At 39.0% G+C, this 26,542-nt stretch overlaps 1 protein-coding gene across 7 annotated transcripts in view; it reads left to right on the plus strand.

The window, feature by feature from the left end:
- The window catches only part of NEK6 (NIMA related kinase 6), a 152,211-nt gene that overhangs the window by 116,120 nt on the left and 9,549 nt on the right, over positions 1-26,542 (plus strand). For all 7 annotated transcript variants that reach the window (XM_049831638.1, XM_049831637.1, XM_049831633.1 and 4 more), the window contains 6 exons: positions 865-1,005; positions 2,419-2,481; positions 7,901-8,011; positions 11,613-11,721; positions 12,958-13,065; positions 23,217-23,311. In XM_049831638.1, coding sequence (XP_049687595.1) covers positions 865-1,005; positions 2,419-2,481; positions 7,901-8,011; positions 11,613-11,721; positions 12,958-13,065; positions 23,217-23,311 — 627 coding nt within the window. The remainder of the gene's footprint in view (positions 1-864; positions 1,006-2,418; positions 2,482-7,900; positions 8,012-11,612; positions 11,722-12,957; positions 13,066-23,216; positions 23,312-26,542) is intronic.

Below are 26,542 nucleotides of genomic sequence, written 5' to 3' on the forward strand. Positions count from 1 at the left end.
GGCAACTTAAAGTAATTAATTTTCATAATTTCTTTTTTAAACGTTGGTTAGCAGTCACGTTAATTACAGAAGACACCAGAGTGGCTCTAGGGAGCAATTCCTAGTCCATGGAGTACACAACCCTAGTTAGGCTGTACGTACCTGCCTGGCTGGGTATTTACCTGAGAATGCGTAGAAGTAGGCATCATCCTCTCTCTCCCAAGTGACACAAGCAGGCAAAGTTGATGAGAGGGTGTGTAACTAGGGAGACAGTAGTTTGGGACTAATTAGTTATTCAAACAGAAGGCAAGACTTTATTTCCTTTTTTAAAAAGTCATTTGACTTCATTCAGCCTATTATTAATACATTACTAGGAATTAATGCGTTTATGGTCAGAATTATCTATAGACTGATCAGCCTAGATTAAATTCTTGACCATCAGCAACGAGAGCAAGAGGGTGTGCACATCTGGCAATCTTAACTCTGTTCTGTACATTTTTGGTAGCTGTTACTGGTTTTTTGCTTTGGTGCAGTTAATATTTTTACGCAAATCTCTCCCATTACGTGTGTGTGCTTGTGGTTGTATGCTGTGCTTTTATATTGCAACTACCGTAGTACAGTATTGTCTGAAGTGGACAAAGAAAATCAAAGGTGGGAAAGGAAAGCCAGACCACTCCATTGTCCATTGTACACCAAATCAACACCAAACTTATTTGTCTCTCTCTGGCTGGTCAGTCCTTACTGTGAGGAATTTATCCTGCTGAATATGATTAGTCATAGAAACTGCTAGTTTGCAGTCATAAAGAAGACAGATTGGGAATGCAAATTCCTGTTTTTGCATCACTTCTGGTAGTTCATTGATTTTATTGCTTTTGACTTGTACAGAGACATTTAACGTCGTACCCATATCGCTGCACATTGGCAGATTTTCAGATAGAGAAAAAGATTGGACGAGGACAGTTCAGCGAAGTTTACAAAGCAACTTGTCTTCTGGACAGAAAACCTGTGGCATTAAAGAAAGTTCAGGTGAGCATTTAAGTTCAAAGTCTTACTATTTAGCAAGTAGAATGCAAATGTTTTAAGCGTCTACACAGATTACTTTGAGTCAGATACCTTTTTCAGAATTCTTTTGTCAGCAGTCATAATGCAATAAAATGCCTTATAAATAGAGAGTTTAAGGTTTTGAGAGCACTGGATGATCTGGCTTGATATTTTTACAATAAAAAAACCCCAATGCTACTTTCTTATTTTATTCAATTGGGTTTTAGAGGTTTTTTTTTGGGGGGGGGTGGGGTGATGTTGGGGTTGGTTTTTTTTGGTTGTGTAGGGTTTTTTTGGTTGTGGTTTTTTTTTCTTTATTTCAAGATAAGGACTAAAAAACAATGCTTCTGAAGGTCTCAAAGGAGTTTTACAAATACTGATTAAGTCAGGTTAGTTTCACATTGCTCAGTTTACATCTGGATATAAGAGGCCAGGTGGCCCCACTGGGATTCTGCCTGCCCCTCTGCTGTATCCTCTGTGGCTGTCCTCTCCGTATAGCCTGCATATCCTATATGGGACCCTATTTCCATTTTGAGCGGTCTGTTTGCACTGTGTGGTCTCTACCCCTTGTCATCTTGGAGTGGGTTTATGTTTCTAAATCAGAATTATGTAGCAGTAGTGCAATTCCGTATTTATTTTTAATTTCACTTTTTACTTTATAAAAAGATTCACTAAATTGTAAGTAAATGTGTGTGAAAGAGCGAGGCCCTAACAACCATATTTATGCAGCTATGAGACTGCTATCTCGACACAGATGAATCGTGAGAACACAAGGGCACAAAAGGGAAAAACTCCTGTTTTCCGATGGAGTTTCAAAAGAATTTCTGAAAAACTTTTCATGCAAGCAGTATACATTGTAACTTGGCTTAAGTCAAGTCTTGTGCAGTGTTCAGAACAGCATTTTGTTTGAAGAAATTTCCCTTTAATCCTTCAACAGATCCTTTAAACTCTTGTTTTTGGTGACTTACTCTCTGATTATTACAGAATTAGCATTAATGCTCAATATTGTTGTTAATTATTACAGAGAAATCAGTGGAAACTATCTCTCTGTTTAAAAGAAAACCTAAACATTTAATCTTTTATTTACCATGTGAAATTAATAGTAACTGAACTAACTGTTTTGAAAATCATGACAGTAAATTCACAAACCTGGTATCTTATTTTTTGTGCTGCTTAGAATATTGCCTACAGGTTCTAAAATTAATTTTACCCTATTGCTAGCCCTTTAGTGGTGTCACAATAAAGAAAACATTGATCTTTCTTTGATCTCGGGATTGTGTGAATACTCATTACAGTAGAGGATATACAAACTGGGGGAGGAAAAAACAATTTCTTGTTAAAATAAAAAATTCTTTCTTTGTTGTTTCATTTTCATCTTCTGTGTTTTTGTCTTTGAAGATTTTTGAAATGATGGATGCCAAGGCTAGGCAAGATTGCATTAAAGAAATTGACCTCTTGAAGGTAAGAATTCTTACAATTACTTTTTCTGGTTTTTGTTTTGAGAAGATTGTTTTCAGGTTGGCAATGCTCATTTGCCCTTTATGGCAAATAAAGCTTATATAGCACACATAATGATCTTAATAGACCATGCTTTCTTTTGCAAGCTAGAATGCCTACATGATGCAAGAATTTTGTCTTAAAGTTTAATTTTATTGAGTTTTCTGCCTACAGTCTGAAGAATCTATTAACAACCTTTGTCATAAAAAACGCACAAGTACTCTTCTTTCAGAGAGACATGTAAATTCTGCGCTTTATGTGTTTTGATTTGTTTGTCACTTCAAAATAAACTATTTAATGAACTAGCTAAATGGGAGAAGTTCTGCAAGTGCATATCATGTATGTATATGTATACACATCACATGAAAAATGGTAGTTTAGATAAAGGCTCTGAAACTAGAGAGTGTTTTTAAGTGATTAAACAAACTAGTGATTTTTTTTTTTAATCTCAGTAATTTATTAAGAATGTTGGTAGAAAATATATATGCTTTGCACTTTAAATATCTATTTTGAGTAAATGCAACAGATTGTAGGAGGCTAAAATTTTAGTTTAGCTAGTGAAATTTAATTATAAAAGTATTAATTTTGTAAATGTGATTTTAGGTATTTCTATTTAAATTGTCAATTCATATTCACACAGTTGTAGGCAAAGCTTGAGTCTGCTAGACTGTGGTGAAGGCATACAGGATAAACATGAAGATAGCAGTTTGTGTGAATGTGATCCAATTGCTTAACAGTCATGGAGAAAAGTAATGCCAACATTACCTATAACCAAAAAATATCCCAATTTTTTTTTGAATGTTAACCTAAACAGTTTTGTCTTGAACTCTGGTTATAGAAGATGTCATGAACTTGCACTTGCTTTATTCGGAGCAGAACGTGCAAATTCATTAGAATCAGAGGAAACTGAAAATAAAATACCCACAATGACAGGAGACTCTATAAGGTCAACTCCCATCCACCTGTATGGGATGACCAGAGGCAGCTTACCTTCTTGAGTAAAGCTCACCAAGAAGCCAGATACCAAACCAGATTTACTGTAGTGGCCGAGTTGTGAAAGTGAGTACGATACACTGAGCTACATGGGGCTTCCCTATCCGCTGCTGAAGTAATTTAAATTATATCTTGTTCTCCCCACTCTAATACCATCACCAAAGCTGTCTGGTCAAGCTGCGGCAGTATTGGAAGGCTGATTCATCTCCTTTTGAAGTCAAAAGCTGTTCTATCTGTCTCTGAGCCAATGTATTTAAGTTAAAAACCTCTGTTTTGTCCAGAATTAAGCAATATCTGTGCATGTTCTGAAGTCTTTGGTGGTTGTCTTCTGAGCAGAGTAGTGCATTTGCCATGCTTACAACTTCTTGTTTGTGATTTATTTTTTTTTTAAATAGTAGCCAGAGCTCTGTGGAGGGAGGGAGTTTCCATTATCCCAGCAGAGTGCAGTTCTGCTTTGAAAAATACTGGTTGATAAAATCGGATTGTTTTGCGTAATATTTTATAGAAGACTAGAAAACATTCCAGTAAATTCATTTAGTTGGGGATGAAGGGAGGAGCAGGAATAGTTGCCGACAGTCTACAGAAACATGTTAATATGCTGTTTATTATGCAAAACATTACTGTGCTGGTATTTTAATTATTATTTGTTGTTGAATGTCAACAAATCTTCCTACTTGGACAGTTGCGTAGCACCATTCAAGGAATCTGAAGTTTGTGTATGTTAAACAGTCAGTTTGAATCCTGTTATATTACAGATGCAAAGGGGATATTGTTCTTAATATTGCCTCTAGTTTACTTCCTTCAAATGACTGCTAGTTTTCAACTCGGAGTCAACAAACCCCGTTGAATTTTATCCAAGATGCATGTAGCTCAGCTTCTGAGAAGATCAGCAGCTAATAAGTAAAAAGTAATCGAAGTTGAAGTCACCAGTTTTGGAGCCGTGTTGATGATGCTGTTCTGGTCAGTGTGTTTGCTAGCCTGGTGCAGGCGCAGGCTGTTCCCCGCCGGCAGCCGGGCAGGGTTCCTGAGGGTTTGTCTGCGGGCACGGGAGGGTTGGTGTGTCAGCGTCAGCAGCTGGACTGCATGTCACTCCGTGCCCTGAGATGAATAATCGACCGGATCAATATATCTGCAACTCATCTTTTTTTGCTAATTGATCGCTCCTGTGCTGCCTGTTCTCACAGCTTCACAGACATAACCAAAGGTCTGTATGTGGATGTGCTGGGACGGTTGTGAAAAATCGTATTTCAAAACTTCAGAGCTGCTTTATCCGAGTAGGACACAGGTCCCTTCTCAGGGCTGGGCAGTAGATGTTACTATTTATGCAGCGTGGGGCAGAATAGTCTGTGCCTGGAAGTAGGAAGAAGTTTAAAAAGTGAGACTTCAGTTCTTGTTGCAGAGTATGCGTGATTTGCAGCCTGGCTTTTTATGAAATTCTGTGGGGTTTCTTGCTTTTCACATTTTGGTTTCCTTCAGAACAGTGTGTGCGCAGCTTCAGCAAAGTAGGACAAGTATATTTTTCTCAAATGAATGACTTGCTCTCAATAATTTTAATTGCAGCATTTTTAGTGTCATTACATTTAAAGATAAAATGCATTTCACTTCCTAAATTTATCAATTAAGATAGTTGTTCTTGTGTCTAGAAAGTGTAAAGTGTGCAAGGCCCTGATTCAGCACAGTATTTCAGAGTGCGTTTAAATCTTGCTCAACTTAACTTCTTTTTCATCACTCTGTTGATGTGAAGTACGTGTCTGCCTTGCAATTGTCTAGTGTCTGGCCATGTAATATGGGATATTAATATTTTTAAAACTTTTTTTGCTACTTTTAAATTCTGGTGTCTAATATGAAATATTTATAGGCTATTACTAAAACAACTTTCTGTAAGAGCTTTTCTTTCTTTTTTGTTTTTATTTTTAATGTAGACCATTGAGGAATTTGTGAAGGAATTGCATAGACTTGCTGTAGTCCATCTTTGTCAAAATAATACTTTGTCTTTTTTGATCAGACTTCTATGTGACCATGGAAACAAAGGGGGTTTTGTGATTTGTAAATGAATGATAATTATTCAAAATTTAACAGAAGCCAGACAAAATTGTGTATTACTTTCAGCGTAATTCTGGCTAAAAGCTTTAGGTAAAGCAGCTCAGTAATATGGCTGTAATCAGCGTTCGGGCTGCCAGCACCCTCACTCGCTCATTTAGAGGTGGTGTACCCTTCCACATGCCTCTCGCTGACAGTGCTGCTGTGCATACACATCAGGCATTAACTGCCATCATACTTTTAGGATGCGTTAAAGAAACAGGAAATGCCATTAACCCAAGATAAAGTGTTTGTAATGTTTTGTGCATTTAAGGATTTGTGAGAATGAATATACTTCTGACAGAAGAAAATTCAGGTAGCCTTTTCCACGCCACATGAATATACAATAGTTTATAAAAAAAACCCCAGAGTCAATATATTTATTTAAAATAACTTTGACAAAAGTAAGACTGGAGAATGGAAGTTTGGCTTATCCAGAGTGGTTTGCCTGGCTGTTCTGGAAGTACAGAGTTCAAAGGTCAGTGAATTGTTGTAAAAATGTATACTTCTGCATTCACACTTCTGAAAGGTCGTGGGCAGTCTCCTGTGTTTTCCAGCAGAGAAGAGAGTAAGGCTCCTTCTAGAGGGCTCATCCCTCTGCTTAGCTTCAGCAGAGGGTGGTGTCAGCTTCTGCTGCTGGAGGGGGTGTCCTTGGCGATCTGCTCACCAAAAGAGCTACCACAGAAGTTAGTTAGCATGGTGGCATGCTATCATTAAAAAGTGTGTGCAGTCTCACAAGAAAAAGGTATTTAAATTCTTTATATTGGTTAATAGCGCTTGGGTCTGAGTAAGTTGGGCTTTGTTATACACAACAACCGAAGTAAAAGCTGGGGCGCAGGGCAGGGAAAATGTCAGCGTAGTAGCTCTCCCAACAGTGTGTGGTCTTCATTCCCTGTTACAGTTGTACGATTTTGATGTTTTGTTTTTATTGGTGCTGAGGCTTTAGAAAAAGGCTTGTTTCACTGCTTGAACTCCCTGATGCCTTCAGGAACTCGGGAGAGAGTTCTCATCAGAGCATCCTAAAGAGGACAGAAAACATCTCTTAAATCATAGACTTAACTGTATCTACAAGAGCAGTATGCAGCACCCAGGTATGGGGTCTGCCGTGATAGACGGTGCCTGTAATGATGGCAGGGGGAGACACCCTGATGTGCATTAGGTGTCAGGGGCTATTCTGCTTGTGGTTTTGGTGCTTTTTTTGCTGGAAGTTGATCTGTGATCGATGTGCCTGAGAGCAGACGTTTAAAAAGAAATTTCAACAGTGGGCTATGATATTTATTTATTTATTTAAGACTTGGGCTGTGGGAATGTTCTTCTCCTGATGCCTGCACATGGATCCCATTAACGCTAATGTGTGCTAGTGTCAAGGCATTGCAAAGGAGAATCTATCCCCTGATGTGCATGCAGAGAGGAGTGATTAGCGTGATGGATCATAACAGTGTTTCTTTTGGCTTTGTAACCCCTGGAATAGACAGGTTGAGTCACAGCTGTTTAGTAGATGAAATGCTCACTTTAGTAGTTTCTAAATTTACTGTGTTTCTAAGAGCACAAGAGAAAGATAATCTAAAGCAAAATGAGCAAGAGAGAGTGAATAGAGATCTCTAGATACTACATTATCTTCTAAGCAATTATAGTTTTCTACTTCAAGAAATTCAGACTTAAAATATTAAACCAGAAATTTTAATTTGTTGAGCCTGTTTCTTAATTTAGCCCTGTGAGTGAAGTGCATCTGAGAAGATGCAATTTTTAAAGAAACATTGAAGGAAAAAAAATTAAATATCTGTTGTGAATATAAGAAGCAGCTTTACTATATTGAAATGAAAAAAGTAATTAGTGAAGGTGCAACCAGCAAAATAAACTGACATGTGCAATTTGTGCAGTATTTTCCTCCAAAGTTTTAATTTAAATTGTGTTCTTCTAAGGGGCAAAGACACCTCAAGGAGTACTGTACTCAACAGTTGGGTTTTTTGTTTATATTTAATGGGGAAAAAACCCACTGGTTATTGCTTAACAAGGCTTCCTTCAGGACATTGCTTTTAAATATTTTGTGAGTTTACAGTAGAAAAGGTTGTTTCACACTATTTTGGGCCGTATTGCTCTTTACTTGAGTCTCTTTTATTTTGCTGTGCTTGCGATTAATGGTATTTCTTACAGGATTTTTGTCTATAGTAATTCAGAACACAGTTTGTAGTTGCACCTATTGTGAACTGTTCTGCAAAACGTTTACTCTAAAGCAGTACAGGTATTGTGTCTTGGACTTGTCATTACTACTGCATTACAAGTTTTCTTCTTGCATTCCCTCTATCTGCAGCAACTGAACCACCCCAATATAATTAAGTATTTGGATTCTTTTATTGAAGACAATGAACTTAATATTGTCCTGGAGCTGGCCGATGCTGGTGATCTCTCTCAGATGATTAAGGTAAAGATGTGTCAGTTTTAGAGGTGCTACAAACGTTGACCATTAGGCAGAGACAGGAGGTGGTGGGGGTAAGCACATCTGTGCTAGAAGCACTTTTACTCTCTTCTTGCATTTTTGCACACCCACAGGGTGCTTCCAGGCCTAAACCAAAGCATCTGGCAGCGTTTTAGATAACGCCAGGCTATGCTGCTTGCTTCTTGTCGCTGCTTTGGAAGGGAGCAAGCCGCTGTATGATTTGGTGGGATGTATGTGTTATTTGTAAGGTTGATATATCCAGTCTGTGATTGATGAGGACGTTTAATTATTGTTAGGTTCACTATTCGCATAGCCTGTCTGCCATTCTGAAGACATTCAAGAAAGTGTATTGACTTTCTTTGCAATGGGGATTTAGGTTTGAGAAAATGTTTCAAGTACTTGTTCTTCTTTTATGTTGCTCTTAGGAATACTTGTATTGCTGCAAACCAGCTTTAGTTAAGCTGTTACCACCTGCTTTTATATTTTCTTTGACATGTTAATCTTTAGACATACATCCCTTGTGAGAACAGATGTGTTATATCATGTTTGTTAGCACTCTCAACCTTTTCTCCATGTTTTACCTGATTTTTGCCATCATTATTCTGTAATTATCATAAATGAATGTTTGGAAAGTTCTCCTCCTTGTTTTCACAGTTAAAATATCTTATTAACAGATTTGTTTTCTTTGCCAGCAGAGCTATGAGGCACTAGGCCAAAGGCTGTCAAACAACTTATCCATTTAGTCCATAGTCAATGGCTAAATTTACAGTATCCATGAAAATCTGCTCCATCTCACAGAAGAGTCCCCCTGGGCTAGCGAGCTGGGAGCAGGCAGTTGGCAGAGCCTTTCCTGGGGAGAGCCCCAGAATTCCAGATATGGCCTTACTCCACAGCCGCTCAATACCAGGAGCGATGGTCGGATCTGCCCCGAACCCGAGGGACGAGCCGGCAGTGACTGAAGCCGCATGTGCGGGCTGGTGCTGCCGCGTCAAGTGTGCGGTGACTTGCGCCAGAGGCAGCCACCTCCTGCGGCCGTGGGCATCAAGGTCCTGGTTGTGCTCGCTGAGGGCTGTGGAGACAGAGCTTTTCCTTCTGCCGGGGGAGAGCTCATGTGTATTTTTATCTTTCACTGTTTTCTTGTGGCTTCTTTTATGTTTTACCCTTTTCCCAACAGATCCTGGGAAACTTGCAGTTTATCTCAGGCCTTTTGTAGTTGTGGATAAAGATGGAAAAAAAAGTGAGGACTACGAGAGCAGGAGTTAGGGTTGTGATCATCCTGGAGCGTGCAAGTGCTTTGCTTGAGTTTTACATCTTAGCTTATAAAAAGTTTTACCTACATAATTGTGAGATATCATCATATGAAATATTTGCATTTTTTTGTCACCTACAGTTTTCAGTTTAAAACGTTACCTATTGATAAATATGTTCATTTATCTGTCAGGGTTGTTTGTTTAATTTTTTTAAAATTACTTCTTATGTCATTATAAAGAGGAGTAACGTTTTCCAAAACATAATTTGTAGAATCTTAGGTTGATAACTTGGAACAGAACTGTAACTTGCGTTCTTTCTGCCAGTGCTCCACAGTCTGATCTGTTTTCCCACATGTTTATCGCAGGCATGAAGAAGAAGGAGCACTAGTTTTTTTCAAGGTCATCTAAATCATGTTTTCCCATTGATGCAAATCTTGGAATTCCTTTTTTTAAATATTTTTTTTTAAATAGAGGAAAAAAACCCTAAACCCACGAGGGAACAAAAGTCTCCTCCTAAATATAGCTTTAACGGCAGAAGTGGAGTTTGCCTGCCTGCCTCTGTGTCACCCTCATGTCCCACCCGTCCCTTGGGAATTTAAGCTTATGTGAGGATTTTCAGTTTCGGCAAGGCGGTAGGAACAGCAGTAACAACACTCTGAAGGTGCGAGAGTGATAAAAACAGGGACTGTCTTTGTCACGCCCCTGGTGCCTGCATTATTTATGAGGTATTGTAAAGCTGATGTAAGAGAGTGCTGCAGGATAACCCACTGGAGAGTTGGGACTTTCTTGTAAATGTCAGGCGAACCTTATTGGACATGACATTTAGAAAATTATCACTTGTGGTCTTGCATATCCACTCTTTAAATACTTTAATGAGAATTAAATAATTTTATCGTGTATATAACACTTTATCCCTCACCCTCTGTAATTCCTCTGTGCTCTCTATCAAGTTTTGGTTTGAAACTGTTGCAATCTGTCAGATTTGCTGCCTGGGGAATTGCACGGTCATGCCCCTTCACAGCTGATCTGCAAAAGAAAATTTGCCATTACTTGAGTCAAACACGAACCAGTAACAGCATTTCACATAAAATATAAAATGTGACAACGGACATCAGATGTCTACAGAGAGGAAAAAGCACAAGATGCAGAAAGGGGCAACAACCAATTCCCTTCCTTTATTCTTGCTCTTGCTTGCTGCTGAGGGAAATTCTCAAGGGTACGATGCAAAAGAAATGCAGTTGTAGTGTGCTAGGGAAGGTGTACAGTGTTTCAGAGACAGTCGTTACCCAATGACACTTTGTACATCAAAGGATGAGGATAAATCTTAAACCTTTGGAAGTGTATTATAAGTGTGTTTTGTTAATGCTCTGAACAAAGAACTGGCTCAGTATCTAGCACAGGAAGAAGCAATGAGAAGTCAGGGACCAATAATCTGAAGTAGTGCAATTTTGGGATGCCTTGGAGAAGGCGGTCACACTTTGTGTGTGATGTACATGGCTGTTGTGCATTTCTGAAATGGAAAAAGAGTAGCTGAAGATGCATAATGTTTAGCCTTCACTGAAGTGTGCAGCTGGTTATTTATTCCTGTACTTAAGTTGCTTGGGAAGAAGACTTAAGTATTCCAGAGAACCATCACTGTTCTGCACTCCTTCATACAGTGTGCATTCTGCTTACAATTATTTTATTTGAGAGCTACTAGTGCCCACAGGTCCATTGAATCTGGACTCAGCTGTGCTTGGTGCTGCATAAATGCACATAAAACGCTCTTTTTCCAGATCTGTGTGTCTCTTGATCAGTAGTGTCTTTCTGTCTCACTAGAGATAGTTCAGTTAATTTAGTATTCCTATTATGCATGAAATAGAATATATTAGTCTACCTGATCACAGAAGAAACATGGATACTTTTATTGATGCTCTGGCTATCTTTTAAAAAGGGGAAACAGATTACCTTATTGTTGTTAATAGTCTGTACAATAATGAATGTTTACAATAATTTTTTTTCATGATCTTTTGTTACTTAAGGCAAAATATTTGAGACATTTGTTGTTTTGAGGCATTAAATATGTTTTGCAAGGTAATTAAGGAGATTAATGCTAATTATAATTGGTGTCCATTCAAAAATGTCAAACCTATTTAAGCATATTTTTCATAATAGTTGTTAATTAGTGAACTGCATTGAAGTTTACATACAGAGAGGAGTTAAAAGCTAATCGGAAGAAAAGTCATGCTGCTGCAGATCTGGAAGACGTGAATAACCTGCAGCTGACTTAACGCAAGTCCAGGAATGAGCCAAATATGTTGCTTTTTCACTGATCTTTTATTTATTTCCTCCCACAGTATTTTAAAAAGCAGAAACGGTTAATCCCAGAAAGGACGGTGTGGAAATATTTTGTGCAGTTATGCAGTGCAGTTGAACACATGCACTCCCGCAGGGTGATGCACAGAGGTAACATTAATTCAGTCTCTTTTCACTGAATAATAATATAATGTTCCAATTAGTAAGCGCCTACATTCAAAAACAATTATGCTGATGTTCAGCCAATGCATGTTTAGAGAGGCTGGAGCTTGCAAGATGGATTTCTCCTTCTGTCTCTTTGCCTCATTGTTAAAGGATTCAGTCCGAAGTGAGTGTGGTATTAGGAAGATGAGCTGCTTTGTATTCCAGACACTGATATTAAGTAGAAGTGTCAAACTTGCCATTAGAAAAGTGTCAGAAGTAAAATGCTGAGACTACTGGATACAGTAAGAAATAGTCTTCATTATATTAGCTGTGACCTTAGAGAGTTTAGAAGAGTTTTTCTGTCTTGCAAGCTTTTCTGAAATATTAATATAAATATGTTCCACACTCTCATAACCTGTTCTCTATTTTCATTAATTATTTTTGAATCTCTTGTCTCAGAACTTTTTGTAACTTTGAGCTCTATCCAAAAATTACATTGCTTCTTTCAGTGTAAATGAAATGCTTTGTGAAGGACTTGACCCAGGAAATGCAAATATCCCAAAAGGCACCAATACCATTCTCTGCTGCTTGTTATTTCCTTTCTCCTTTGAAGTAGTGAATTCTTCACTATTCTTTTCAGGAACATGATAGCATTTTTTCTCCTTTATATATCACCTGGTGCAGTATCAGTTGTACCTCAATTAGGTCTGTAATTGATGGCTGAAATTTGGACCCTCACATGTTTAGTCTGCTTTAACGTGAGGAAAGCCTCACTAACTCAACCCTGACATGACTGTTCGGGGAAACTGGGGTTCTAGTAATTTTTGCACTGAATGAATAAGATGGGCTGTGTAGAGCCCAGGATTCATGTATATGTGGGACCTCTGTTTTGGTGTGAGGGGACAATGGGACATACAGTTTCCTGTAGAAAACCATCATTTCCAAAGAGAAGCGGACTTATTTCTTTGATTGCCATCAGTTAAAGAGGTTGTCTGTATTCTGTCGTGCTGTTTCCTACATTTTCCCTCATTGGTATTTCTTGTGTGCTGGGAAGTATACTCTGATTTTTGTGTATGTGCGGAGCTTTAACTCTTGGAAGATTCAGCCTATCAAAGCTATAAAGAAACACAGTTCTGCTCGAGCCTCTTTTGTACAGAGAGTGCTCCAGGCTATGTTTCTATTGCAGTAGTAGAACCAAATAACCTTTTGTGGCTTTGACCTTTTACCTTTTTCTTCTTGCAGACATAAAACCAGCCAACGTGTTTATAACAGCCACAGGGGTGGTGAAGCTGGGAGATCTTGGATTAGGACGTTTTTTTAGTTCTAAAACCACTGCAGCACATTCCTTGGGTAAGATGGTACTTGTAGACATTAAGCAAGCACTGCTGTACAGTTGTCAGCTGTGAAGTTCAAAATAAGTGGTGTCTGTCCTCTTACTATGACAGAAGCTTGATTCAGTGGATGCGTACTGTGTTTTCTGTGATATGTATTTCAAATATTCTTCGTATGAAATTAATAGAATTAATCACGTCTTTGTTTTAAAACTCCACTTGATATTTTTTTCTGGAAGATCTGGCTTGGTGAGTGTATGATTTATAGCAAATGTAACAAATGCAGCTTTTCCACTCTAAATAGCATGTTTGCCTGCGCTCCGCTTACTGGAATTAAATGTTACACCACCACCATTTTTAGCAGATGCTGGTCAGCCGTCTCACCCTGAACAGGGGTTGTGACTGTCATCTGAGGTGAGGGAAGTTTTCAAAGTCCTCATGGTTCATCTGTTCCAAAAAGGGCCTTCACTTGAAACTCAGCTTAGGCTTTAAAGATCCAAGTTTTCTTAATGTCTTCCCCATATCTCAAGGTTGTTTTCCTGCTCTTCTATGGGTGCAACTAATTGTTCTTGCCAAAGCATAGTGCCTTGCTTTTATTGTTGTTGAATTGTATCCTGTTTCCAGACTCTCCTACTTGCGATCACACTGAGTTTTTTATTCTGTACACTGGTGTGCTTTGGTTCATCCCAGCTTCTTGTTATCCACAAAGTCGATAGCATAGCCATAGTCCCCCATGTTAATGCTTGTGTTGAACAGAACTAGAGCTATGGGCTGTCTCGCAGGACTTCACTTGAAGTAGCCTTCTACTTGGTCAGAAAAGCAGTGCACTGTCAAATTTTGCATCCATTAGAGTAGTTTCATTTAGATTTAACAGTTTGCTTGTAAGTAAAGTTATATGAGCCTTTGATAACAGCATTAAAGTTGTAATATGTCTGTTGCTTCTGTTTCTCTCCCTCTGAAGCCTCTTACCCTGTCATGGGAAAAAAGTTACCATTTGTCATGATGTTTTGTGGACCAGTCATAATGATGATGATTCATTTCTTGTTATTTTTTCTGTTTTACAAGTAGCGTGATTATACCTCCAGCATTTTTCTGGGAATTGAAATTAAGTTGACTGGTTTAAAGCATCTGGGTTCCTCTCTTCCTCATTTTTACTGTTAGCATTAATTACAATCCTATAGAAAAGTATACAGTATATACAGTTCATTCTTTAAGTCTTACAGTATAAAGTATTTCATAACTGTGTCTGTAACCTCTTGAGAGGTGGCTGGTTTCTGTTTTTATTAATGGGTCTCAATTTTTTGTGTCACAAAGGTACTTCTGTGTTACAGCAGTGGAGGAACTTTGGCTTTTAGTGCAGTATTTAAGCTCTTTTACATTTAGCTCTCAGTTGATTTTGGAACACATGACATTTGTTTCACTATGTGTCTGTGCAGTTTCCTCCACTGAGTGTGAGTCTTGCTCAGTTGTTTCTTATGCGTATACAAACTTAATTCATAATAGTTGCCAACAACACTGGGGCTTCTCGGTGCACAAGGAAGGAACACACATGCCATATTTTGTGTGTGCTTAAAAAAAAGAAAAAAGAGGTGTTTCTACAGTTTACTTTAAGAAAATATTAGGAGATTTCCCTTTGCATCAAAAGCTGTCTTAGGGTATATTCACACTATACTTAATAGATGAAAATAAATCCTCTTCACAGAAAGTTACAGTCACATCATCTGAACAGGCACAAACATGGTCGTGTCTAATTATATGATCTTACCTAGTTTGACTGCTGCACTTATTATATTAATAAGAATAAATTGGGGATTGGAAACTGGCTGCACACGTAAGCCAAGCTTGTGACCTTTACCAGGGTTGCTCGCTCTTAATTGAGAAAGCTCGTGTAGGAAGAGCTAAGCCTCTTCTGCATGAACCTTGCCCTTCCTCAAATCAACAGCATCCTGGAAACAGGTGAATAAGGTGCAAAACACGAAGGGAGCAGCACTGAGTGATACTGGAGGCAGTGTGTTGTGTTGTGGGAGGGATGGACACATCACCATTTCCAGTGGTTCTTGTATCCAAGTAAAAAGAACATTTTAACAATCAAAAAATAAGCAGGCTTCAAGCCTGGGGGGGGTGGGGGTGGTAATTTGCCAGACATACAGGTTTTGTAGCAGCAGGAAATCTACTGATCTTGGTTTTGGTTTAATTAAGACATTTGTTTAAGTAGCTGTGAGGGATGAACACCCTGCAAACCAGAGTGTGGTACCCACGCGGACACAGGCTGCGATGCCGGGCACTTCCCGGAGCCGCGTTGCCCCGGCAACCGCCCTGAACCATCATTTCTCTGGCTGCTGACCCATGAATTGAATGCGCGGCTTATGCAAATATATTCATCTAATTTTTTTTTCTTTCGTTGTATTTGCTAGCATCAGACTGGCATAAAAGGGCATTAGGCAGTACCACGACCCGTCTGACAGGTGTACCGCCGGGCTGCGGCAGCGCGGCTGCCGCCGTGTCAGGAATGGGAGCCATAATTAGAGCAAGGAACAGAATGAACGTCAGATGAATTACCAGGCAGCAGATCATATTTGTCAGGAAGGATTGCATACATAAAAATTAAGTGACAGTACATGCCGGGGTAATGAAAGAAAAATGAAAGATTTGCCTGTACACAGCTCGCGAGATGCAGGCCAGCGCCTTGCTCGGAGCAGCGGCAGGATGCCTGGCTGGCGACATGGCCGGTCGGGAGCATCGCCGGGGCACCCGGCGATCAGGAGGCAGGGAAAGCCTTGGCCCCTGGAAAACCTCCATGGCCACATCTGTGAGAGGGGAAACATGGACACCTCCTGTCTCCCTAAGTAACAGAACTGTGTTAGGAAAGGCAGCAGTATTGTGGGATGGGTGATAAACACCAGAAACCAGCTGGGGGTGGAGGGTGTGGGTAAATTCACCAGGTAGCACCTCTTCTGCCACTGTCCCTTTTCCCTGTATGACTTGAGAGAGAAGCCAGGAGGTACTTTTCCATAGGGGAGAGCTCTTCATGCACAAGCTTTACCGGAAAACTCATGTTTTAAAGGTAATGAGTGTAGCTAAGGTGAATTTTACTACTTCTTACTACAACGTGGTGGCTTACCGTCCTTCCTTCCCTAATTTAAGCTCCCCTGTAGCAGAAGGTCCAGGATTTAGTTTAATGGAGATGTACTTGTGTGTCACAGAAATTTCATTCTATTAGGGGGCGTAGGAGGGAAGGGGGGGGGCAAGTCAGCATGAAGTGAGGAGGAATGCTCCTCCCCCCACTTTTTATTTTCAGTATTGCTTACTATTTTCTTGAAAAACTTTTACAGCCTGTTCTTTGCAGTTCATAATGCAAGAATTTTACTATATTCATAGTATTTTTTCTTTCTTTTTTTTTTTTTCCATTTGTGGTTATTTTTTTTCCCCAGAGGAGCCATCTGATACGTTTGACAGGCTATTTCACTACAGAAAATGACTATACTTAACCCAGGGCTTTGTGCCTGGTAATGATGAAATGACACCTGGGTGCTGGAGTTTGGGGGTGTGACACCATGTAGTTTGGGTTGATTTTATAGTACTGGTGTGTGATGTGCTTCCAGGTGTCATCTCTTTCATCCAACATTTAATAGGGCTAGGAGTATTTTTTTGTGTTTTTAATGTTTGATTGTGTTCATTATTTATTTTGTTGATCTCTGAGGTAGACATTCAGAGGAATAACTTGTCAGTTAAGGCTGTTCTAATATGTTTGTTAGAAAGTTTAAATCATTAACTTTGCTATAAAACCTAATTAGTTATAAGACAAAAACTATAAATAGCAGACCATATTTAAAAACTGCATAGACTATGGATAACTTAATAATAGATGTTGTTTTACTAGGAGCTGTAATAAATATAGAGAGTTTCCATTAATAGTAAAATGGATAACTTTATTGTGAACTGATATAATGGCCGTTTTTAGCCAAATGAACTTGGCATTATCCAAAGCTTCTGATTAGCTTTATGTTTTGAAGAAAAAAGAGAAAAGACAAGAAAAGAAAAAAACAAACCAAAAACCTAAAGAACAATTTTACACAGAATAGTCTTGTTTTCAAGCAGATGATTTATTATTTATTCTTGGACAAGAATAAACTTGGAGCAGATTTTCCTTTTGGGGGATGCATGTAAGTCAAAGCTTCCCAGTTTAGAACATGCAAATAGCTGTGGATTGGAATACGTGGGGTGTTACACGTTCATTCTGGTTTCATGTTGGATATGAGGGTGAACAGGGAGTAACTGCAGTCATGAGAAGAGCTCTTTTACAAACGGAGTATTTGTCTTTTTCTTCTTTTCTTTTTTCTTCTGCTTGCCAAGCCAGTTTGCCATCTGAAACAAAAATCACAGTACTTCAAGGGGCTAGTCAGCAGTACTTGTTAAGAAAAAAATGGACAATAGAAATCCACTTAAAATTTCAACAGCTAATATTCTGTGCATTTTGAGAAATTTTGGCCTTTTGGTCTGTGTCTGTAATACAGTATTTGTGAAAGAAAAGATTGCTGCATAATTACTGAAGGTATATTGTACTACCTACATGTAAACAACAACAAAACAAAAAAACAAACCAAAAGCTGTAAGGACTTTGGTAGGGTTGTGTATGTAATTAAATACTAATAAGAAAAAAAGAGAGCTTAGAGCAACAGGTCTTGTAAAAACAGCTGACATATTATGCACAAAATATTTATTCTCTTTTGTAAGAATAAGTAGATTTAATCCCCCAACAACAACAACAACAATTACTGGGGGTACCTCACACTGAGATTTAAAGGAATTTAAAGTATATTTTAGTGCCTTTGACCACTGTTTCCCTTTAGCTAATTCCCAAATTCTCCTTTTGGGAAAAGACCTCGGCCACCTTCTTTGAAATATATCCCAAGTAATGCAAACATTTAGAAACTGGTACTTATGAACTAGACTCCTTTTAAATGATCCTGTAAATTTTTCTTGGTAACCTACAAGCATGTCTGGAGAAATGAGACAGGTGAGAGTTGTGGACTTTCATTTTCAAGTAGAATTGCTTCCCTGCTGTGTTTGCACCAGCAGATATTGTTAAAACATACTAAAATATTTTTCTCAATTGTATGTATGTTCATGGAATATGTATTAGTCTGCCTTACATGTTAAAATTAAGCGAATAGTTCTGGAAATAATGATTATTTTAAAAAACGGGGTTTTTTTGTTATTTGTGGATGGCATCGCAGGTTTTTGAGCATAGTTCTTTGCCTTTTTCATTTGTAATAAGCATGTTTCAAAAATAGCAAGTATTTCAAAACATTGCAAAGTTTGTTTTGACAGGAGTGGAACATCTCTAGAACGAAGGAATGCTTTAATCAGTATTACCCCTTTGAGGCCCACGTTGTGCTCTGATATCTCTTGGTTTGAAACTGGGAATACTCTGTAAAGATACAATAAAGGTCAGAATTTGTTAGGTTCTTTCATATTCAGAACTCTGTTCCCTGCTGTGAGAAAGAAAAGTGATAGATTCAGAAACACTGTTCAGCTCGGTATTAAAGATTAGCTGGAAGGTGCTGGTGAAGGCAGAACAATAAAAGCTTGCCTTATTACTTGTTCTTGTACTTTGCAGCCAAATATGGCTATGGAGTTTGATTAATTTCCAGAGATGCTTATTTTTTATAGCACTTAAAAAACCACAACATACAGAGCCTATTAAAATATTTGGAAATATTCTGCACTGATTTCAGTCTAATGACAACCTGCCTAAAGGTGTGGGAGAACCACGGCTGCAAGAAACTTGTTTGTGGTACGTTAAATTCAGTGAATGAGACTCTGATAGAGCCTCCTAAAAGTATGAATCTGATTTACTCTTGTTTCTGCCTGTGAGCAGCTAGGGATGAATTTCACAGGAAGCATTGATCCCTGGCTGAACTGTATTTGCACAGGGAGAAGCTCTGTATAGAAGATAACAATCCTGTGTGTGATGGTACTAATAACCCAGCCACTGTCACTTTCACAACAACAAAACTCCTGATTCAAGCTGAAAAACGTTTTCAAAATGGGTAAGCGTGATCTTCCCTGTGTAGTGAAAGACTTGCTGAGTTCAGAGGTAACATACTTCTTTACTTGGGTGTTTCTGTGGCAGATGTGGGAATTCAGCTCAGAGTACCTATGCACACTAGTTGCTGTAGTTGCACGGGTAGGTTATTTTTAATTCAGACTATATATGAGAAGAAAGGAATTTGAATTTTATTTCTGAAATAACTTTACTGCCTTTCCATGTGTGTTTTCCTGGTGAAACAAGAGACTCTGCTCCTGATCTAAATGGGAATAATAAGCATTTCCCTAACTTGGGTATTACAGATATCCCAGAGTTGTTCTGGTCTGTGTGGGTGTTGTAGCTCTGCACACAGACAGTGCTGGGGAGAGTAGGAAGAAATGCTGTTCTGGTATCACTGAAGTAGACTGATATTTAAGTGAAGTGTTTTGACTTTCAGGAATAGAATGGGAAGATGCTTACTTAGTCATAATCTTCTCTATGGTTTTGCAACATTTATAACTTTAAAGGCATTATTCTACCACCTGATGATTAATACTGAATCTGAACAGTATTTTGTATTTTCAGCAGGACAAATGCCAAAGAAAGTTTCTGATTAATAGTCTCCGATTAGACTATTCTTGTCAAATTGACTAATGTAATGCAATGGTGAGCCCTGACTGATTGCACTGGAAGCCTTGTGCGGTTTTCTAGAAGATGCTCATTATAGGAGATTCCTACGTAATGTTGGACAGGCCCTAAAGAGAATTGGGCTTGTCAGTCTTTTATCATGACAGTTATTTAAAAATTAATGCATCAGTTTTGAAACGCAGAGACCTGCTTGTTCGTACATTTGCTGACAACACTACAGTAATGATAGGTAAATGTGCAAGGTAGACTTCATAAAATCAGCTCAGGCATGGACTGCTCCACAGACCTATTAATATAATGGAACAGACTAATGCACAGAAAATCAAATACGGACTATAATGCACTCATCCGTATTACAAACCCTGTCATTCTGCTTTGATCGAAGGTCGTTTTAAGGCATTATCTGAAAGGACAGTTTTAGCCTACGAAGCAGACCCCTGCTAACGTGGAAGGCAAGGCCATAACTTTAGAGCCCACACATTATTTGCTCTGAGCTTGTCATGCAGTGACCCAGAATAACTGATCGCAAGAACAGCTATGGCTGGAGGCCGTCCCTGGCACCAGGACTCTGAAGCACGAAGACTTTGGGGAGCAAGAGTGGGAATGATCTTTGTGTTCCGTCCTGCCCGCTGTGTGCTGCTGTCCGCCTGTGCTCAGCTCCTTTACTCGCTGTCACTGAAGTGCTAGCATGTCTTCTGCTTCAGCTGCTCTGGTAGCTCTCCTGGCGGATTTGAGAAAAGCAGCAGCATTGAGAAGTTGAAGGTAGGGAAGTGTCTTACGCACTGGTGCTCAGTGGGTACTTCCAAAACTGTCTTCAAAAACTTCACATAATGAATCACTGTTTCTTCTGCAGCTGCATATTTTTAAGCAGGAAAATGAATCAGCGCTATTTCCAACCAAGTCAGTTCTTGTACAGACATCTGGCAGATGTGTGGGAATTACTTGGAGAGCTGTGCTGTCCCTTGTGTGCATCTTGCATGCACGTGGGAGATATCCATGGAAAGCCTTGTTGGGGTCTTTGGATGAGTCCTGCCTGCTCTTGGTGTTCTGTGAAGTTACTCTGTGCAGTCTGTTAAAAATTATTAACTATTAACAAAACTCCTGTCTCATCCGTACGTAGAGGCCTTTCACTGGCAATTAAAACCAGCCAGATCTGGGACAGTGTCAGTTTGGCATGCTCCTAGGCTGGATGTGGTGTTACTGAGCATGGAAATGTAATAATCTCCATGTGTTATTTTTCCTGTGTCGTAGTTTGTATAGAATTTGCAAAAATGTAATTTCTCATTAGGGTACTCTTCACAGTGAAAGTGAAGTAATTTCTTATTTGAATGACCTGCAAGCACAAACTGAGTTTATCATACAGGGCTGCTGATTAGTGAAAGTCGTGGGGGACCAAATAAATGAACCAGTCAGGGCAGTGGTCCCCTTTCTTGGTTACTTGTTCTATTTCGGTAAGTAGAGTTTTATATACATATTCCTGTAACGTCTTATATTTCACACTGATGCCATAGGATTAATTTCACACTATATGCTACATTTCTGGATAGCTCTGAGTAAAAATCATTGAAGTTCAGTGGACTCAAGGTTTGGGCATATAAATGTGTGACGAAAACGTAGAATAAAGATTGAAGGGTGTTGGTATGAGGGGTGGGGGTTGTTTTTGTTTGGAGGTAAGCTGCCTAGTTTTCAACCTAGAGAAAGAAAATGCCTTGAGTATTTAAAGTGGAGTAGCTGATGCAACATGACCGCAGCTTACCCCATAGAAAACTTAGGGCTTGAGAACACTGATACGGTAGTGACTTTAGTAATGGACTAAACTGGAAGGATCTGGTGCATATGGCATCCTTACTTCCAGCAAGACCTACGTAAGGGAGGGATTTTTGTATTTCTCCAGTTTGAGGCTTCTGTTAGGATGCTGATGTACTGAGAACGAGTGTTGTCTGGCTCCTCAGGTGCTGCTCTCCATCTAACTGTTCCTCTGGGTGTCTTGGTTTTATATACATGTTGTGAATTCTTTGGGGCAGTAGACATCTTTTTGTGCTGTGAGGACAGGCCTTACATGGTGCCTGTGTCAAAGGGATCCTGGCCTGTGTTTAGGTTTTCTGGATGGCAGAGGAATGCAGTTAAGAACTGAACTCACATATATACTTAGTGTGACGTTGTCTAAGCTAGAGGCACCCCAAAGTGATTTTGCTCAGATACCGCACTGACAGCAGCAGCTTTGCGCTGGGTCATCTGTACACTTGGTGGGGGTTGATTTTTGCCTTTTGGGAAGCTGTTGCTTTCTGCCCCAGAACTCATTTGTTTCCTACAGTGTGCAAACCCCGCCTTAGGAACATTGGGGTAACGTGGTGGCTGTTCTTCCCCCTCCACCTCTAACACCATCCTTCATCTGCTTATTAGTCTTCCAGCTGCCTGCAGTCAGCATTTCAAATGGAGAAATTGTAAACTGAATGTTACAGGCAAATTAAACATTTGCCATCTTGTGAGGGAAGGTCTTTAATTAGGAGAAGGGTATACTGGAATGCCAAAAGCAAAAAAAAAAAAAATTAAAAAAAAAAAAAAATAAAAAATTGACAGGGGATGGGCAAGTAGGGGAAGTAGGAGAAAAGAGAGCATATAAAGTCCTTGGATGTTTTAATAAATGATGTATCTGAGGATTATTTGATGTAGTTGAGACTGCCAGGATGTCTTGTATTTTCAGTACCACAACTGAAACTTATTTAGGATTTTAAAAAGAACCTTTTTAAGGTAAGGAATTTATTAATAATTTCCTGTAACTTCTGTCCAAAATGCTGGAGTAAATTTCTTTTGATAAAATACAGACTTCTGGAAGTACATAGAAATCCCACAGCTTCTGATGTGACTGCAAGTTTGAGCAGCATTTTAAAGTTTGGAATGATTATCTTGGTTCTTTCAGAAAGTTTTTGAATACCTGTCTGGTGCTGGGCTTGTTACCTCCATTTCTCTGCTGCAGTAAATGGTCTCCTGAACTCTTTTTAAAAAGGGTACCCCGTCATATCTGGAGCCGCTCTGTCACACTGCTAGTGCAGCATGTGTCAGGTGAACGTTCAATTGATATGCTGTCACAGGAGTCTTGTTTTAGCAGAGCACATTCATGACATCTAACTTACAGTTTCAACGTGGTTGAGTGAATCAAAGGAGGATGATCCTTTACAATTGCTCTGTCCGTCTGAGACACTCTGAAGGTACTTGGAAGACTGGAAGGGGAAGAAAACGTTCCTCACGTTTCAAAAATGAAGAAGATATTTTCAGTAATGTTCACCAGTCCTTTAGTTCTATATGTGATGATGTATTTGGTTCTATGCCTTCGAAACCATTATTTGTTTCCAGATTTTTTTGCCAATCTCTTCTAATTAGTTATTCGTGCTCAACCTAATCCTTGAATGAAGTCAAACTTCTGTGTAATACAGGTTGCACAGTCACTTTTTGAGACAATAACTCCTTGTTTGTTTGTTTGTTTTTTACAGTGGGAACTCCATACTATATGTCCCCAGAAAGAATACATGAAAATGGCTATAACTTTAAATCTGATATCTGGTCTTTGGGCTGTTTATTGTATGAGGCAAGTATCTTCTAACTTTTTTCTCAGGTTTGTCTTAACCACACAATATGGTACAGGAATTGAGTTGGTCAGACTTACTTTAATTGTTGAGAAACCTTATGAAAAGTTAACTCTTTTTGTGCTCATCATGTGCTTTTTGAGCAGGAGCAACAAAGGGATTGTGCCATACAGCACAGTACTTACATAAAGTTAATTTAGTAGGTCACAGTAGATGTTGAGGATATAGACCTAAACAAGCTAGCTTACTGCATTATTTCTTCCTACTGTGAGCAGAGCTGTTAGGGCAGCGTATTCACAGTTTCTCCCGAGTACTGCATTTGTTTTAAAAATAGCAAATTCATTTTAATCTAAGCTACTGTTTTTTTAAATTGAGTTCTGACCAGTTGGAGTATATTAATTTTGGGAGCTTTCAATAAAGAAAAATAGAGTTTTTATGTAATGTGAAATCAGTTCCTCTAACTTTATTAGGCTATAGATGGAATTTTTTCTAATTGTACATTGTCTTCTAGCCAAACGCACAAATACAAAGCAGGCACACTTTGTAGGAGCTACATGCTTAGTGTGCAACTTTTTCTTAAAAGCTATTACATCTATTTTGAAAACAAGCGCCATGATTTTGTAACAGTACTTTGAGTTTTCTGATTTCATTTTTAGCAGGGATCAAAGGGTATTGAACAGTCTTGTACTCATTTATAATCTAATCTTAATCTTTTTTTTAGATGTATGCATCTGTGAATTCAAGTGAAAGTGCATGTCAACATTTAGAACGTTTTTATCCCAGCCCAGAGAATTAAAAATCCCTGGGATATTTAGCAATAAGAATATTGCTCACATCCTCTTTGGATAATAAATTATGTGAACTGATGACATTTTGCTTCTCACCACAATGTCTCATAAGCACATGGAATTAGAGAATAAACAGAGATGTAATTTATTTTGTGAGCACATCAGATGTGAAAAGTACTATAGTTAAGCATGTACTTCAGCTAGTTGAATAAACAAACCTTTTAGGACAAGATGGTATGAAAGTAAATTTTCCCATAACATTGGTTTTCCCAGCAGGAGTTCAGTGCTTGTCACTGTTACATACTTCGGGGAAGAGCACTCCTCTAATACAACTAAATGCTTGTTCAGCGAGGTAACCCACTGTTGGTGTGTTACCAGGCCCCGAGTCATACACTTCAGTAGGTGCTGAATTGCTGCTGGCCGAGTGTGAAAGTGCCATGTGGTGTGCATCTTCAGTGAGAGAGATTGGTGCTGGGAACTCAGTGAAATAAATCGATAAAATCCTGCTGAAGGGACTTAAGCAGTCTTGGGGGTTCGACTCCAACAGCCCTTTGCTTCTCGCTTGTGAGATAGATGCTGGCCCAGCTGGCCCAGATAAAGTTATGGACTTGAGTGTGGTCCAAAAAATGCTCTTGGCAGGGGGGGAACCCACAACTGTCCATTCTCTTTATATTCCTCCCAGTGTCCATCCAAAGACTGTATCTCCGCAGTGCTTCAGACAACCTGCTCACAACTGCTGACTGTCCTGTACACTTGACATGGCATAGAGTTAAAGGAGGATTTAAGGAAAAATGAATCTAAGGAACATAAATCTAAAGAAAAAGATTTATCTGGGAGTCTGGCATAAATGCTACATAAGTCACCCTGAGCAGTGTAAAATCCCAGTGTTGACCTTACGAGTATCAGAGCAAATAGCCAGTAGATCTGCTGAAGGGAAAATCCACTTTGATGGAGACACTGGAGCCCAACATGGTTGTATCACTGTTTTATTGTTAAAATTCTATGGGATAGGAGGGAGAGGAGGAGTGTAAGACACCCTACTAAGTACTTGATGAAAAATACTTGGAAAATTGTGAGCTTAAATTGAGTGGCTTTGTGCCTATCTTCAAATTCTTGTTACCTCTAGTGAAAGAATTCAAGAGACTTTTAATAATTCCCAAAGCAGCAGCAACATACCATTACAAAGCTGGTATTTTTTTTATAAAGGATGGTTTTGCTTGTAATGCTTCTAATGAGATACTGAAAACTGGAATGGTACAGTATAGCTATATGTACCTGGGTCTGCTGGTGGTGTTTGAAAAGGAATTTGGAGACTCTTCTGTGGGAACAGGGGGAAAGAAGCCTGAGCTCCCAATAATTCATTATGCTGAACAATTCTAGGTGCACTTCATGTATTGGGCCTAACAGGGAATTCTCAGGTTGAGGCTTTCAGTTGAGGACTTCAGCCCTGCCATGTGTTAGACTTGCCAAGTCTATCAGTAACAGTCAAAGTTGTCTGAGTTGGACACCGCTACTCGTTTACAGCTATAGTGTACAGCTTCTCTGTCAGGTTGCTCTGAGTCATTTCTGAGGCTGAGCTCTGCTGGAGATGGGATTCCAGATTTATGCAGAGAGAAATATTTAGCGTTGTGCTAAGATATGTTTTTGTTGCAGGCAATATGGTCCCCTTATGGCACAGTAGTCTTGGTACTCCTTGTATTTCAAGAAGCTGACTTAATTGCGCACTAAACATAATTCTCTGGTAGGAGTAGCAGTACTATAGTAATATGAAAGACTTGGCATGTGAAGCGTTTTTAAATTTATTTCCTACGTAGGTAAGCCTTAACTTTGTGAACAGGAGCTGTGAGATCTTGCAAATTCCAAGGAGGACGGGACAGTTACCTACTTTGTGTTCAGTAGATAAACAGCTACTTGACTTTTTAAACTTTCTAGAATTTGGAAATTAAAAATCAAATTCATATGTCTTTGAAGGAGCTGTATTTTATCTTCACTGATTTCTTGTAATGAGAATGTTTTTCCATTTGGCTTAAAAGTAAGGAAGCGATGTTTGTTTGGTTATGAGTCACTTCTGATATTTCTCCACATAGACTGTGTAGATAAGCTGCAGAGAGATTTAATGTACAAATTGCCTTCAGAGACACGCGTGTCCACTGGAATTCACTTAGAGCACATTGAGGGGTTCGGGATGTGATGCCACATAGCACCACTTAACTTTGACATTGATAATCGTACAGTGATTTTTATTAAATCTTATCAATATAGTAGTAACTGTCTTAATCCCTCGCTTCCTGTAGATATCTGTCAGCAAGATAACTTGGAGGGGATAAAAATAAGTTGTTAATTCCCAGGATATAGCTACAAGCAATGACTTTAGCAATTCTGGCAAGATGATCAATTTAAACACTAACAGTGATTCCTATATATTTTTTTAACCAGTCATACTGC

This window comes from Accipiter gentilis, chromosome 29 (assembly GCF_929443795.1).
Source record: "Accipiter gentilis chromosome 29, bAccGen1.1, whole genome shotgun sequence".
NCBI classification, from domain to species: Eukaryota; Metazoa; Chordata; class Aves; order Accipitriformes; family Accipitridae; genus Astur; species Astur gentilis.